This window comes from Podarcis raffonei, chromosome 5 (genome assembly GCF_027172205.1).
Source record: "Podarcis raffonei isolate rPodRaf1 chromosome 5, rPodRaf1.pri, whole genome shotgun sequence".
NCBI classification, from domain to species: Eukaryota; Metazoa; Chordata; class Lepidosauria; order Squamata; family Lacertidae; genus Podarcis; species Podarcis raffonei.
Genome location: NC_070606.1, coordinates 11,144,832 through 11,160,933, shown reverse-complemented (window position 1 = coordinate 11,160,933; position 16,102 = coordinate 11,144,832). Strand labels below are relative to the sequence as shown.

The window sequence follows — 16,102 nt, the reverse complement described above, 5'->3', positions numbered from 1 at the left end:
AAATAGTAAGATCACTGTTTAGATAGAACTTAATACCACGAGCCATCTGTTTTAGCCATTTGTTTTGGAATGCAGGGGCAAAAGGTGATCTGGTAATTAAGGTGCCTTGTCGAGGCAAATGTAAGATATATGGCTACTTGTCTGCCATTTATGGACAGAAGGAAACATAGCTCAATAGGAAATGGGTGTATCTTTTATGATTGGTTCTAGCAAACAGCCAATAGGAATTTCAACCAGGCTGATTGGACAGAGGCAGCCAAAGGAGGAGCAAGGGGGCTGGATTGAGGAAATATAAGTGCTGGCCATCAGGGCTGAAGGGCAGGCAGAGCTTTGGTAACCATATACCACCGTGCCTCTCATTTATTTGTCTGACAAATAAATTATTATTTTAATTTCTCTATTGCTGCGTTGAATATTTCATTCCAGCTAAGCATTAACCAGCAGAATACACCCTTTTGGTTCAAATGAACAAGCCTAACCACCAGTGAATGCTGAGAAGGTTTAGAGTTTGTTGTTAAACAGATTTATCAGTCATTCCAATGTATGTCTTATAGAAAGTGCCCAGAATCACACGCAACCAGTAATAACTCTGTAGCAGATAGATAATGTACATAGGTTTTCCTGGCAGACAAATAAATAAGAACAAGGATGTCTGTGGGTATAAATAGTGAAATCTATAGATCTAAGATTCATTTATTTCCTAAGATATATTTAACTGAAGTCAAAAACTCACTTCGGACTGCAAGATCCATTGTATGAAATCTAGTAGATCAGTCAATCTCTTTGTGACTAAATAATAATAATAAATTTTTTTATTTATATCCCGCCCTCCCCAGCAGAAGCTGGGCTCAGGGCGGCTAACAACAATCAAATAACAACAATCCATAAATGAAATGGATGTATGTGTTTTTAAACTAGTTGGCATTAGAGAAGTATTTGTACTGTATTATCATGAGATTAGGGATGCGGGTGGCGCTGTGGGTAAAACCTCAGTGCCTAGGACTTGCTGATCGTAAGGTCGGCAGTTCGAATCCCCGCGGCAGGGTGAGCTCCCGTCGTTCGGTCCCAGCTCCTGCCCACCTAGCAGTTCGAAAGCACCCCTAAGTGCAAGTAGATAAATAGGTACCGCTTTATAGTGGGAAGGTAAACGGCGTTTCCGTGTGCTGTGCTGGTGCTGGCTTGCCAGAGCAGCTTCGTCACGCTGGCCATGTGACCCGGAAGTGTCTTCGGACGGCGCCGGCTCCCGGCCTTTTGAGCGAGATGAGCACGCAACCCTAGAGTCGGACACGACTGGCCTGTACGGGCAGGGGTACCTTTACCTTTACCTTATCATGAGATTACTCTGGAATCTGAATCTGTTCCAAATTTGCCACCTATTTTTCAGCTGCTGTGTTCCACGTGAGAATTGATTGTTACATGCTTCCCACTTCTGAACAGTGAAACAGTACACGGGCATTGCTTGGGGTCCGCTGAAAGCACTGGAAACATAAGGCATTTGATTCACAAGCCTGCGTGCAGCCCCATTAGCAGCAACCACCGAAGGCAAGAAGGGGAGAGGCTGCTTTTTACATCCTTGATCCTACACAGACCATCATCGAAGAGCCAAGAGCCGCAGTCCGTCCATCTGCAAAGGGATGAGGAAAAGCTGCGCCCAAAAATATCTGGCGCTACCTGGTCCTGGTTGCTAGGCAGCAGAGGCGAGCTATTTCCTCACCTTTGTGGAGCTCTGCAAGCAGGATCAATAACGATCCCTATTGCAGGTTTCCTCCAGAGGCGGGTACCGTTTGCAAAAACAACAACACCTTTCCCTTCCTAGGAAGAGCAGCTTAAGGATCCCTTAAACAAATTTTATTTTATTTTATTTTATATAGTACAATGCAATACAACGCAATGCAATTTGCATTTCCAGTCTTCGCCCCCCCGTCCGCCTCGCAGTGGGCGGAGCTTGACGCGGGGCAGTCCCCGCCCCTCGGGTGACGTCGACGCGACGAGGCGTTCGCGCGGCGTGCACGGAAAGGGGGCGGGCGTCGCGAAGCGGCCGCCGGCCCGAGGACGTTTGGCCTCTGCGGGATTCCGTAGCTGGGAGTGCGCCGCCGGTTCCTGCCGTTTCCCCTCACGGCGCTCTCGCTGCGAGGCCGCGATGAGCGACAAGGGGGAGCTGGACCTGGCCGGGGCCAAGCAGAACACGGGCATGTGGCTCGTCAAGGTGAGCCCCGGCTATTGATGCGGACGCCAGGTTATTCACCTCAGAAGCGTCCCCGCCCCCCATACGAAAACTGAGGGGAACGGGGAGGTTTGAAGCGCCCTCGCCCCTCCCCCCGGCCTTCTGAGGGGCGTCAGGCCCACGACCCCCCCTCTGACCAACGGAGCTTGGGGGGCCGGGGGGGGAGAGGGCGTCTGCTGGTTGACGACCCCACCCCCTCATAGAATTGCAGAGATGGAAGGTACCCCGGGGGTCATCTAGCCCAACCCCCTGCAACTCGGGGCTCTCAACTAGACCCCCCCCCCACCTCTCATCCATGAGAGGTGGCCATTCAACCTCAGCTTAAAAACCCACCAAGGAAAGAGAGTCCCGCCACCTCCCGAGGGAGCCAGTTAGCTTCAGAAAGCTCTTCCTGGTGTTTAGTCAGAATAATAATAATAATAATTAATAATAATAATAATAATAATATCTTTATTGTCATTGCCCCCTCTCGGGGACAACGAAATTACTTGACTGCTCCATAAAAACACTAATTAAAACAATACAGTATAGTACAGCAAGGAAGATTATAATAATACAATAGTAATTTATTACAGTGGTACCTCGGGTTACATACGCTTCAGGTGACATACGCTTCAGGTTACAGACTCCGCTAACCCAGAAATATTACCTCAGGTTAAGAGCTTTGCTTCAGGATGAGAACAGAAATCGTGCTCTGGCGGCACTGCAGCAGCTGGAGGCCCCATTAGCTAAAGTGGTGCTTCAGGTTAAGAACAGTTTCAGGTTAAGAATGAACCTCCGGAACGAATTAAGTACTTAACCCGAGGTACCACTGTGTTTATACCCCGCCCATCTGGCTGGGTTTCCCCAGTTGCTCTGGGCGCCTCCCAACAGAATATTAAAAACATGGTAAAACATCAAACATTAAAAACTTCCCTAAACAGGGCTGCCTTCAGATGTCTTCTAAAAGTCAGCTATTTGCTTATTTCCTTGACATCTGATGGGTGGGCGTTCCACAGGGCCGGCGCCACTACCAAGAAGGCCCTCTGCCTGGTTCCCTGTAACCTCACTTCTCGGAGTGAGGGAACTGCCAGAAAGCCCTCGGAGCTGGACCTCAGTGTCCCAACTTGAAGCCAGTGGTTCGAGTCCTACCCTCCTCTGGAGCAGAAAGAAACAAGGTTACTCAATCTTCCATTTGGCAGCCCTTTAGATATTTGAAGATGGCTCTCACATCTCCTTTCAGTCTCCTCTTTATCAAGCTAAACATACCCAACTCCTTTAACTGTTCCTCTTAAGCAGGGGTCAGCAAACTTACTGCACCTCAGGCCGGTGGCGATCATGCGGCGGGCCGGAGGGCGGGGTAGCACGTGCCCATACGTGTGTGCACACACTATTTTCGGCGCACTTCCGGGTCGGAGGATCACCGGAAATAGCTTGTGTGCATGTACACGGGCCTCCTCCGACCTGGATGTGTACCGGAAATAACGCTTGCGCATGCACAAATAACGCTTGCACATGCGCACAAGCTATTTCTGGTGCTCCTCCGATACGGAAGTGAGCAGCCACGCAGTGCAGCGCCGGTAAGAGCGGGCGGTGGCAGCCGGCGGCAGGGGTTGCCGCGGGCTGGATAAACGAGTCCCTTGGGCCTTAGTTTGTGGACCCCTGCTCTTAAGGCTTGGTTTCCAGACCCTTGATCATCTTGCTCATCCTCCTCTGCACATGTTCCAGTTTTTCAATATACTTCTTAAACTGTGGTGCCCAGAACTGGACACAGTACTACAGTTGCGGTCTGATCAAAGTGAAATAGAGCAGTGCTGTTACTTCATCAGGACACTATTCTGTTGATGCAGCCTAGAATATCATTAGCTTTTTTTTGTTGCTGCATCACACTGTTGTGTGATGTTGCCTCATGTTCAGCTTGTGGTATGCTAGGACATCTAGATCCTTTTCACAAGCACTGCTTGCAACCCAGGTGAACCCCATCTTACATCTGTGCAGCTGATTATTCCTGTGTAGGTGCAGAACCTGACATTTGTCCCTGTTGAAATTAAATTTGTTTGGGCCCAGTTCTCAAATCTGTTAAGGTCATCTTGAATCCCAATTCTGTCTTCTGAACCATTAGCTGCTCCTCCCAGTTTTGTCTCATCTGCAAATCGGATGAGCATCCGCTCAGTTCTGTCATCCAATACATTCATAGAGATGTTGAACAACAGGCCAAGGACAGAACCCTGCAGCACTCCACTTGTCAATTTTTACCAGGATGATGAGGAACTATTAGTGAGCATTCTTTGGGTTCAGTCAGTCAACCAGCTACAGATTCACCTAACAGTTACCTTGTCTAGCCTTGCAATAATATAATGTCAAAAGCCTTACTGAAGACAAGATATACTACATCCACAGCATCCCCTTGATCCACCAAGCTTGCAACTGCATAAAAAAAAATGAGATTCTACTGGCATGACATGTTTTTGAGAAACCCATACTGGATTCTTAGTAATCACAGCATCCTTTTCTAAGGGCTCACAGACCAACAGTTGAATTATCTGTTCAAGCTCACCAGTCAGTAGTTACCTGGGTCTTCATTTTCTCCCCTTTTGAAGATGGAGGCAACAGTTGCCTGCCTCCAGTCTGCAGGGACCTCACTAGGGCTGGCTGATATAAGCTTTTCAACATTGTGATGTATCACCAGCCAACCATCATGATATAGTGATACATTGCAATGTTGAAAAGCAGAGGAAGGAAAAACTACATTGGGCCCGGCTCCACAAGGTGCCAGGGTGAAACCACCTCAGCTCACTTGGCAGGAGCAGTGGCAGTTTCACCCCAGCACCTTGGAGGGCCATGGCCGATGGAGTTTGTTCCTCCACATGCCGCGTGCTGGTCGCAGAGGGTGTCCCTCCACTGTCAGTGCCTGACGCGCCAAGGAAAAAACATGCTTCATCGTCCACAGTACCTTCGGGGCCAGGTCCCTTGTGGGGTGCCTCAGGGCTCCGTCCTCTCCCTATTCTTTTCAATATCTATATGAAACTGTTGGGAGGAATCATCAGGGGGATTGGGCTGGTTGTTCATGTGGATGATACTCATCTCTACCCATTGTTTAAACTGGAATAAGTGTAGGCATTGAACATCTTGTGTGAGTGTCTGGAGGCAGTTGAAGGATGTATGGCGGTTAACGGATTGAGGTTGAATCCCAACAAGACAGAAATACTGTTTCTGGAGGACGGGGCGAGCAGGTGTGGGGGACTCCTGGGTTTTCAATGGGTAATGGTGCCTCTGAAGGACAAGATGTGCAGCCTTGGGGTCATTTTGGACTCAAGCTGTTCATGGTGGCAGAAGTTAATTCTGTGTCCAGAGTGGCTATTTACCAGGTCATATGGTATGCCAGCTGAGACCCTACCTGCCTGCACACTGTCTTGCCAGAGTGGTGCATTTTCTGGTTATCTCCTGCTTGGACTACTGCAATGTGCTCTGCATGGGGCTACCTTTGAAGGTGACTTGGAAGCTACAACTAATCCAGAATGTGGCTGCCAGATTGGTGACTACGAGTGGCCACCGAGACCATATAACACTGGTCCTGAAAGATCTACATTGACTCCCAGTATGCTTCCAAGCACAAATGACTTTGGTCCTGTATACTTGAAGGAGTGTCTCCACCCGCATTGTTCAGCCTGGACGTTGAGGCCCATTTCTGAGGGCCCTCACTGCGAGAAGTGAAGTTGCAGGGAACCCGGCAGAGGTCCTTGGTAGCGGTGCCCACTCTGTGGTACACCCTCCCATCAGATGTCAAAGAGATAACAATTATACAACCTTCTGTAGACATCTGAAGGCAGCCTAGTATTGGGAAGCTTTTAATACCTGGGTGGAAGGAGCAGCAGAATGGGGAGGCCAAGCAGGCCTGGCATAGCAGACAACCATATGCAGCAGCTTGTAGAAATCGCACTCCAAGGGCGCAGTCCTGGCTGCAAGAGTCTGTTTCACCAGCCTGTTTGCTGCAAGGAATGCATTGACAAAGCAGCACCAGCAGAATTGAAGCCTCCTGCTCTCTGCAGTGTAGTCAGACAAAGAGGAAAGGAGAGGCAGCGCCTGCTTGCCCGGCCCTTTTCCTGACTAGATAGGTTTTATAAATCCCTACATAAGCCACACTCCCAAATTGATTTGAGGCTGTATCTGGGTCAGGTGTTCCCCAGGTCACTTTGGCCGTGGGTTGATGTGCACATGGACAGCCTTAAAACCAACAAATTGCACTATCTGTTTAAAAATCTCTATATTATTTGGTATCTTAGCATTCCCTGGTAAGGCTGGGCACTTTCAGCTAGTAAATTTAATAATATAAATAAATTCTGGCCCTGGCAAAAAAGATTGGTGTGGGGACAATACACAGACTGAGCAACAGTGGTGGTCTACACATAGGTAGATCTGGCAGTGCTTTTTAACACTGGTGTGTTTTCTAACCGTGAAACACCTTGTGTTTCTGACTGTGGCAGGCTTTCTGACCATGGATGCTGCTGCTGACATCTTTGCTTTGCTAAATGAAGAGGGCAGGGGTATGATTTTGTTCATTTCTATGCAAGGAGAAGGGAGCCTGAACTCACCTCCCTGCCTCATTTCGGCAATGGGAGCCAGGTTCTGTTAGTTTTCTCTTTTACTGAAGTGTGGTGCTTGAATTAGTGGGGAAGGGAGCTGTCGTAGCCTCCTTGCCCCTGGTTTTCCTGCCCTCCTTATCTGTCACCACAGCACCTGATAGAACTGCTTTTTGAGGGTCTGCTGTTTTGTGTTGGGGGAAGGAGAAGCCTGGATGGGTAGGAGAAAGTGTGCACACACATGCATGGCAGAAGGCTTTTCAGCCTCTTCTGAGGACAAAAAAATGGGAATAGGTGGGGAAGGGGGGAGAAATGAAATGAGAGCATGGCCAATGAGGCTTTTCTGCTCTGTTAGGAAGCTCCTGGGAGAGAGAATTTAAAGGGGAGGGGGAAGGTGTGTGTGTGTGTGTGTGTGTGTGTGTGAGAGAGAGAGAGAGAGAGAGAGAGAGAGAGAGTGTGAATGAATATAGGAGGGAGCATACCTGGCCAGAGCAGCTCTCCCCATGTGCTTCTGCTTTCTTTTTTGGATTATGAAGAATCTTGGCTATGGACTTTGATTACTTGGGTGCTAAACTGCTCTATTTGCTCCTTTTAAAAACTTAATTTCCAACTTTCTATACTCCCATCAAAGAAAAACAACGACAACAAAACAAACCTAGCTGAATTTTCGAAGAGCCTCCTCTGGCAGTCTTTCTCTCACCACTTGCACTTTCCTTTGTCTTCATGGCTCTCCCATCATCAATCTTTGGTCCTAAACGTTCTTTTTCTTTTTTTACTGGGTTTGTAAATTAGGGTGATGGTTGGGAAGAGAGAAAAGATCAAGCTTGGCAAAACAGAACTTAGCCCATGTTTCTAAACAAATTTGGTAGTGTAGTGGGAATATGCTATAGCGTTATCATGGAAAAATAATGAATGATATCAATTTCAGGGAAAAGATACAAAGATGGGTTTTATTTAATTTTAAAAAACCTTTATTAATTTCTGTAGTGTTAGTAGTCTGTAGACAAATGTATTATGTTTGAAAGCTCTCTTACTGCTTGTGTGCCAATCATTATAATGTTAATAAAAAGTAAAGGTGATGCATATCCTGTTCTCCCTCTTGTAATTCATTTTAAAACAATAGTGCTACAAATTGTGATCAGTGCTTTGTTTGATTTGTAATTATATTGTTTGAAATTCATGAATATGATTATATTGTAATGCTAATGTTCTCTTTGTTCTTTGCTGCTTGAGAAAGCAAGCTATAATATATTTTGATTTAGTGTTGCTTTCTTCTACATCCTGAAATATGTAGTTCTTCCTGTCTCAGGATTTAAAGAGTGGGGGAAGAGAGAGAAAATTAAAGTACATGTTTCTTTTCTGTACTCACTGGATTTTATTTTATTTTGTTGCCTTTTGTTATAGGTTCCAAAATACTTATCACAACAGTGGAATAAAGCTTCAGGAAGAGGTGAAGTTGGGAAGCTAAGAATTGCCAAGTAAGAGTGCTTATATTTTGCATTCAGATTTTCTTTTGTTTGGGTATTGGATGGGGTAGGGTGAAGAAGGAACTACTGTGGAACCTTTTTGGCTTACAGTTTTTTTCTTATTTGAGACACATCTGATAGTATAGTTGCTCTTGTCCTGAATCATGATTATGATTGTGTGTGATACTCAGGCACTGCTTTGCAATAACACAGTCTGGCTCTAAATACAGCCTTTGAGATGAGGCATTTTAATATGCCCTGTGAGGTCTAGAATCCTGCCCATATAAGCCATGTGCTGGTATTTATATTTCTACCTTGTCCATTTGGCTCTGGATATGGTCCTTTTGGAGAAATTGTATACTTCAGATGTACAAATGAACGGCGGTATTGAGAGGGAATATTTGATCTTGCTTTGAGATATCACTGGGCCCACAGAGTTATAATAGGCTCCCCCCCCCCAACTTCATATAACAGAACAGTTCCCTAAACTAATAACGCGGCTTGATTCCTTCAATAAATATGAATGTTCAACTTCCCAAGCAAACAGAAAGTAAGACATTGACATTTCCTCAAATTATTTTTTTATTTATATCCCATCGTTCCTCAAAGGAGCTTAGGGTGGCATTCATAGTTCTCCTCCCCATTTTATCCTCACAGCAACCCTGTGAGGTAGGTTAGACTGAGGGTGAGTGAGTGAGAGTGAGCTTCATGGCTACCAGGAGATTAGAAGCCTGGTCTCCCCGGTTTTAGTCCAGCAGTCTAACTGCACCACTCTGGCTCTCAACTTTCCTTGAAGCTAAACGTTCCTGGTTCTTTGCTCTGATGTCACATGCCTTATATTTCACACATTTTATCCGTTTTGGAGACTCTGAATCCTTTCTGCTTTGAATCCATCTTACTTCGAGCACAGTGACCAAAATTGGACAGGGTTGTTCTATGCGGTGCTGAGTGGGACACACCGATTGCATTCTTTTTCAGCGTGTAAGTCTTTGGGTCATTTGCCCCCCTTTTTTGTAACCATCATGGTGCTGATTTAGATATTGACAATAGTCTAGTTGCAAGTCCATCTCAGTTACCAAAGCCTAGCCAGTCTCCTAGTCTCATTCCCTTGGATCCAAATGGGTTCTGTGTGAACTGAAATGCACTTCTGCTTAAGGTTGAGTCCTCTTCTTGCTGCAACTTCTCTCACCGCATGTGAGAGTGCCCCAGTCATCAGGAGCAGATTTAGTGGGAGGGAGCAAGGCGATGCAAGGTGAATAGGAAAGCCAAAAAACCCTAGTTCTGTGGTGAAACTATGTTCTGCACATGGAACTGGAGCTCAAACCATCTATCGCAGGCACATCCAACTCCCAAGAGACAGTGATCTACTCCCAGTATAAAAAAAAAACTGGCAGTGATTTCCCCTTTGTCACTGGAGAGTGGAGAAGGGTGGGTGGATTGCACAGAGTTTTTTAGCTTTCCCCCCATAACTTTTTGTACACGATAAGGATCCTGCAATCGACCACAATCAGCCGGGGATCTACCAGTAGATCACAGTCTACTGGTTGGACATCCCTGATCTATAGCATTGAAATACATGTGTGCATTTGTCCTACCTATTGCATCCTTAAGAGGCCTTTCGTCATTTCCCTCCAGGTTTATTGCCTCTGCTGACGCCCTGATGTGGAGGGCTTTCAGTTCCTTAGCTGGGTACAGGCTCAGAGCGTGGGGATTCTGGCTGTCCCAATTCGGGACTCACTGGCTCAAGGGTTGCTGGTTGGATGGACTGCCTCTAGTGCTGCTGGTATCACAGAACTGGTTGGTTTCTCTTTGTTGGAGTTGAAACCTAGGCAGCAGAGCGAGGGGAGAGCCCTGAAAATACCACAATGATTCCCCAGTTATATAGCATTTAGATTCCTCAGGAGGGATTTGTTTTTATTCCTTGTACTCCAGTAGTTATAAGAAATAATTAAAATACTGTATCCTTTTGCTTTTTTCATAGGAATCAAGGAAGAACAGAAGTAAGTAGATAAAATACAAATATTATGAAAGTATATTTTGTATTGGAGTATATTGGAATAGGTGGGTTACATATTTTTATGTTCTGTGTTGTATTTCATCTAACAGTATAATCCTTTTCTGAGAAGGTACATGTTATCTTTTCTGTTTCACACTTGTGAAACTTAACTATAATTGCTAAATAAACTAACATTTATTAATTCCCTTTAATAGAGCTTGTGTGAAAGCTAGAGATTGGGGTGCTTAACCTTTTTGTTTATTCCTTTTTCCTTTGTATGCAAGACACTATTTTAATGTTTAAAGAACACTAACTCTTACTTACTGTGTCCTTGCACTTGTTAGATTAAGTGCATATGTACAAGGCAGGCAGGTATTACTTATGTTACTAATGTATTACATAAATTTATCACTAAGACTAAAACTCTTGCAGACTCTGACTAACTCTAAGGCAGACAGCAGCAGAACAGAACAGACCCCCGCTCAGTTGCTCTAACAGCACAAAAAGACTGTTATTAAAGATTGTTATTAACTGACATAACTGTACTAGCTTACACAGCTGTCTCAGGGACAAGGTATATGTCCTCACAAGATTCTTTCTTAGAATGTTGCAGTCCTTGTGAGTATTCACCTATTACGTAGCATCTTGGATGTTCATGTCTTACTGTAAACTCTACACAAATCCAGAGTGGAATCCCTAGGCATCTTGTACTTTTCCTTCTGGCAACTCTTGCAGCCAAGCTGGTGTCAAATGTAGTCCAAAGGAAAGCAAAGTAGTATATCAGCAAGACTGAGGGGGAGCTGGGGAAACCCAGCCAGATAGGTGGGTTTCTTCCGGTATGCCCCACAGAGGACCTTAAGGTCCATAAATAGCAACACCCTAGTGGTCCCGGGCCCTAAAGATGTTAGATTAGCCTCAACCAGAGCCAGGGCCTTTTCAACACTGGCCCCGGCCTGGTGGAACGCTCTGCCTCATGAGACCAGAGACCTGCAGGATCTGATTTCTTTCCGCAGGGCCTGTAAGACAGAGTTGTTCCGCCTAGCCTTTGGCTTGGAGCCAATTTGATTCCCTCCCCCTCTTTCTTTTTTCCTTTCTCCTCCTGTGATGAGGCTGCATTTTAATATTTTAATGTTTCAATATTTTAATTGTTGTATTTTAATCTCATTTTTAAGTTGTATTCATTCAACTTGTTTTTATTATTGCTTGTTAGCTGCCCTGAGCCCGGCCTTGGCTGGGGAGGGCGGGGTATAAATAATAATAAAAATAATAATAATAATTATAAATAATAAATTGTTGTTGTCTGGGCAGCCCAGGACTTCCATATATACAGGCTTGTGCCCTGGAGAGGTTACGTCGGTGCTGGTAATGCAGCAAAAACAATGCAGGAAGCAGCACTTTGCTCCTGATGACACACTCTTCCTTTGTCTCTCGAGACAGACTGATGCCAACAATGTTGAACAATGAATTAATTCTCCAAAGCAGTCGACAATTCCTTTTCCGTAAGAAATATTTATTGCAATGTTTGGTTTTCAGGTGTCTTTCACTTTGAATGAAGATCTTGCCAACATTGATGATATTGGTGGGAAGCCAACTTCCATCAGTGCACCCAGAGAACACCCTTTTCTCTTACAAAGTGTTGGAGGACAGATGTTAACCGTGTTTACAGAGAGTTCACTGGGTAAGTTGGAGGAAAATGGATAGTTAACTAAAGTTTTGCAAAATGAGAGGTGTTTGCTAAATTGAACTTCTACATCCCGATTTTTTTGGGATGGTTTCTTTGGTTTGGACTTTTTCTGTTTTGATTCTTTTGGTGTAGCATAAACAATTAAAAGCGACCCCTGACTATTAGGTCCAGTCGTGGCCGACTCTGGGGTTGCAGCGCTCATCTCGCTTTATTGGCCGAGGGAGCCGGCGTACAGCTTCCGGGTCATGTGGCCAGCATGACTAAGCCGCTTCTGGTGAACCAGAGCAGTGCATGGAAACACCGTTTCCCTTCCCGCCGGAGCGGTACCTATTTATCTACTTGCACTTTGATGTGCTTTCGAACTGCTAGGTTGGCAGGAGCAGGGACCGAGCAACGGGAGCTCACCCCATCGCGGGGATTCGAACCATTGACCTTCTGATCGTCAAGTCCTAGGCTCTGTGGTTTAACACACAGCGCCACCCGCGTCCCAGCATAAACAATTAGTATGGAACAAAATGATGGCAGTTGCCAGAATTCTAAAATTTTAAACACTGAATGTTTTTGTAGGCAGATTCTTTTGTATTAAAATGTCATAAGAACATAAGAAGAGCCGACTGAATTAGGCAAATGGTCTATCTAACCCATTATCCTGTTCTCATGGTGGCCCACCAGATCGTAGAACTGTGGAGTTGAAAGGGATCCAGAGGGTCATGCAATGCAGGAATTTCAACTAAAGCATCCATGGCAGAGGGCCATCCAACCTCTGCTAAAAGCCTCCAAGGAAGGAGAGTCCACAATCTCCTGAGGGAGTCTTTTCTACTGTTGAACAGCTCTTACAGCTTGACTACTGTAATTCGCTCTACGCGGGGCTGCCCTTGAAGCTGTCCCAGAAACTCCAGCGGGTGCAGAATGCTGCAGCGAGGCTCCTCACGGGATCTCTGCCATGGGAGCATATTCGTCCAGTGCTTTTCCAGCTGCACTGGCTCCCGGTGGTCCCGGACCCTAAGGAAGTTAGATTGGCTTCAACCAGAGCCAGGGCCTTTTCAACTCTGGCCCCGGCCTGGTGGAACCCTCTGCCTCATGAGACCAGGGACCTGCAGGATCTGATTTCTTTCCGCAGGGCCTGTAAGACAGAGTTGTTCCGCCTGGCCTTTGGCTTGGAGCCAATTTGTTTCCCTCCCCCTCTTTCTTTTTTCTTTTCCTTTCTCCCCCTGCGATGAGGCTACATTTTAATATTTTAATGTTTCAATATTTTAATGTTGCATTTTAATTTTGTTTTTAAGTCGTAATCATTCAACTTGGTTTTATTATTGCTTGTTAGCCACCCTGAGCCCAGCCTTGGCTGGGGAGGGCGGGGTATAAATAAAAAATATTATTATTATTACTGTCAGAAATTTCTCCCTGATGTTTTTTCAGAATCTCTCTTCTTGTAACTTGGGGCCATTGGTTCGAATCCTACCCTTTGGAGCAGGAGAAAACAGTCTTTCTCCATTAAAAAAGAAGAAGCTCCTTAAGCTTTTTGAAATTGGGCTTCCTAAAGTCCGGAGTACATGTCTGACTCCACTCAGCTTTCCCTTGCCTATACATCCCAGGAGGACATGATCACTTCCCCCCAAATTTCCCAGTGCTTCCACTTTGTTGATCAGTTATTCCCTATTGGTGAGGACCAGGTCCAAGACAGATGATCCCCTTGTGGCTTCTTCCACTTTTGGGGAAGCAAAATGTGGGAGGCAATGGAGGAATTTGTTGGACCTTTCTCTGAAATCATTGGCTTGGAATGTAGCAAATGGGTTATCGGCATACTCATTCATGATCAGTAGCCTTGGATGGGAAGAGGTTAAGCCTAGTATGGACAGTGGGTGGAAGAATCGAACCCTGATGTTGGGTCACATAAGTTATGAGAGCGAACCATAGAAAATGTTTTCATCAAAGCCTTTGGCGCCTAGTACCCCCTCCCATGTGTAGTGCCATTTGGCTATCAATTCCATGCATTTGATTCAAGGTAATATACAGTATATGTGGGGCTACCTTTTGAAAATGGTCTGTAAACTACAATGGTCCTGGAGAATGACAGCTAGATTGTTAATAGGGACCAGATGCTTTGGCCTTATTATTCTGATCCTTGCCTGCCTCTACAGACTTTGATTTGATTTATTTATATGGTTGATTTTAAATTTGTCTGTTGTCTATTGTTCTCAGAACTGGAATATCTCTTTAAAAGGGGGGTGCTGCTTAGTTGGCTGGTAAATGTGAGCCCTAGTTATTTGACTTTGCTGAGCTATTTTTTGTTGTTGTTTGTGCATGAAATATAAACTACATTTTGTTCTGTAAACATCGCCATATGTACATAACTGGTTGCCATGCAACAGTGCAATTTGTGCTACCCATTGTTTTGTCTTTATTGCTGTCCCAGTTCTACGTCTCTTGCATATATTTCAATATTAATAGGCCACCATGAGCAAATTAGGTGTTTCTTTTCACAAATATACACTTACTGTGTAACCTGGTGAACAATTACACACTATTTTAAATTAAGACTGGCATTTTTATCAGCCTAACAGCAGTAAAATGCTGCTGTAGAGTAAAAGAGGAAAAAATAAAGCAGACACAATGGTGGTTCATTGCTGCAGTTTTCAGATATGAATGTTTTGCATTTAAAGATTTCTGGTTCAGTTCTCAGAACTTTCAATTAAAGTAGTGTTTTAAGACTTCCGAATTTAGCACACCTGTTCCAAACTCATCTGCTTTCTATGGACCAGCCATCCAGGATCTGTTGTCTGTTCCACGGGAGAGATCCTTTCGCAAAGCAATGTGTATTGTATTCAAGAATCTGTGGATAAGAAGTAATCTCATGCTAGCATTAGAAGAAAAATATACAGTGGTACCTCGGGTTACATACGTTTCAGGTTACATATGCTTCAGGTTACAGACTCCGCTAACCCAGAAATAGTGCTTCAGGTTAAGAACTTTGCTTCAGGATAAGAACAGAAATCATGCTCCGGTGGCGCAGCAGCAGCAGGAGGCCCCATTAGCTAAAGTGGTGCTTCAGGTTAAGAACAGTTTCAGGTTAAGAACGGACCTCCGGAACAAATTAAGGACTTAACCCGAGGTACCACTGTAGCTGTATATCTCTATCCCTCTAAACCCACATAATGGCATAAACAGTAACTTTTACTGCTTTTGCCAGTGTCTTGTAGTGGTTAGAGTGTTGGACTAGGACCTTGAAGACCAGGGTTCAAGTCCGGACTCAGCCATGAAGCCTGTTTGGTGACCTTGTACTTACTCTCTTTCTGCCTAACCTGCTGCACAGTTGTTTGTGAGGATAAAATGGAGAGGAGAACCATGAATGCTACACTGAGTTCCTTGGATGTAATCTGGAATATACATGCAATAGTTCTTAATAATATTAAGTCCATGAAAGCGTATCATAATGAATTCATTATAAATAATCATCAAGAGGCCACCAAACCTGTTGCTGTTTTTTGCTGCGGCAGAGTAACACAATTACCCCAATGGGAATTTGTTGTACTTGTCATAAAGGCATTCTCATTTATTTGCATTTATGTTGCTGAATTCTATTACTGGTTTTTGATAAATGAACTCTTGAGTTTCTATTTATGCTGCCATTAAAATGGTGTATGTTGAATTACAGTCATACATCGGGTTGAAGTTGCTTCAGGTTGAGCTTTTTCAGGTTGCGCTCCATGGTAGCCCGGAAGTAACAGAACATGTTACTTCCGGGTTTCTCTGCTCGTGCATGCGCAGACGCTCAAAATGACGTCATGCGCAGAAGCGGTGAATCGCGACATGTGCAGACGCGGGTTGCGTTCTGCTCTGGATGCGAACGGGGCTCCGGAACGAATCCCGTTCATATCCAGAGGTACCACTGTATTAGGAATTGAAATAGTATGTTCATTTGATTATAACAATTTTTACTGTAATAGAATATTGCTTTGACTTGTATCTGGTATGAACCCACTTTGGGTCCAGAAATGGCACATACTTCCCCTTCCCTTTCAGATCCACTGTCCTCCTGGAAGCCCAACCCACAAATCTTTGGTTCTCAAGTTACCTGGTCTTGGGTAGCGCAGGTAGGAAATGCCTCTGTCTGAGACCTTGGAAAGTCCCTGCCCATCAGAGTAGGGAAGACAGTGGTACCTCGGGTTAAGAATT

General features: G+C 44.9%; 1 protein-coding gene across 2 annotated transcripts in view; it reads left to right on the top strand.

The window, feature by feature from the left end:
* Positions 1-2,017: 2,017 nt before the first annotated feature.
* GTF2F2 (general transcription factor IIF subunit 2) overlaps positions 2,018-16,102 on the top strand; it is a 60,500-nt gene continuing 46,415 nt past the window's right edge. Inside the window, exons 1-4 of one of the 2 annotated variants that reach the window (XM_053387799.1) lie at positions 2,018-2,206; positions 8,188-8,261; positions 10,231-10,249; positions 11,779-11,923. In XM_053387799.1, the coding sequence (XP_053243774.1) occupies positions 2,141-2,206; positions 8,188-8,261; positions 10,231-10,249; positions 11,779-11,923 (304 nt within the window). In that variant the 5' untranslated portion in view covers positions 2,018-2,140. The remainder of the gene's footprint in view (positions 2,207-8,187; positions 8,262-10,230; positions 10,250-11,778; positions 11,924-16,102) is intronic. The other variant, XM_053387798.1, reaches the window with a different exon arrangement.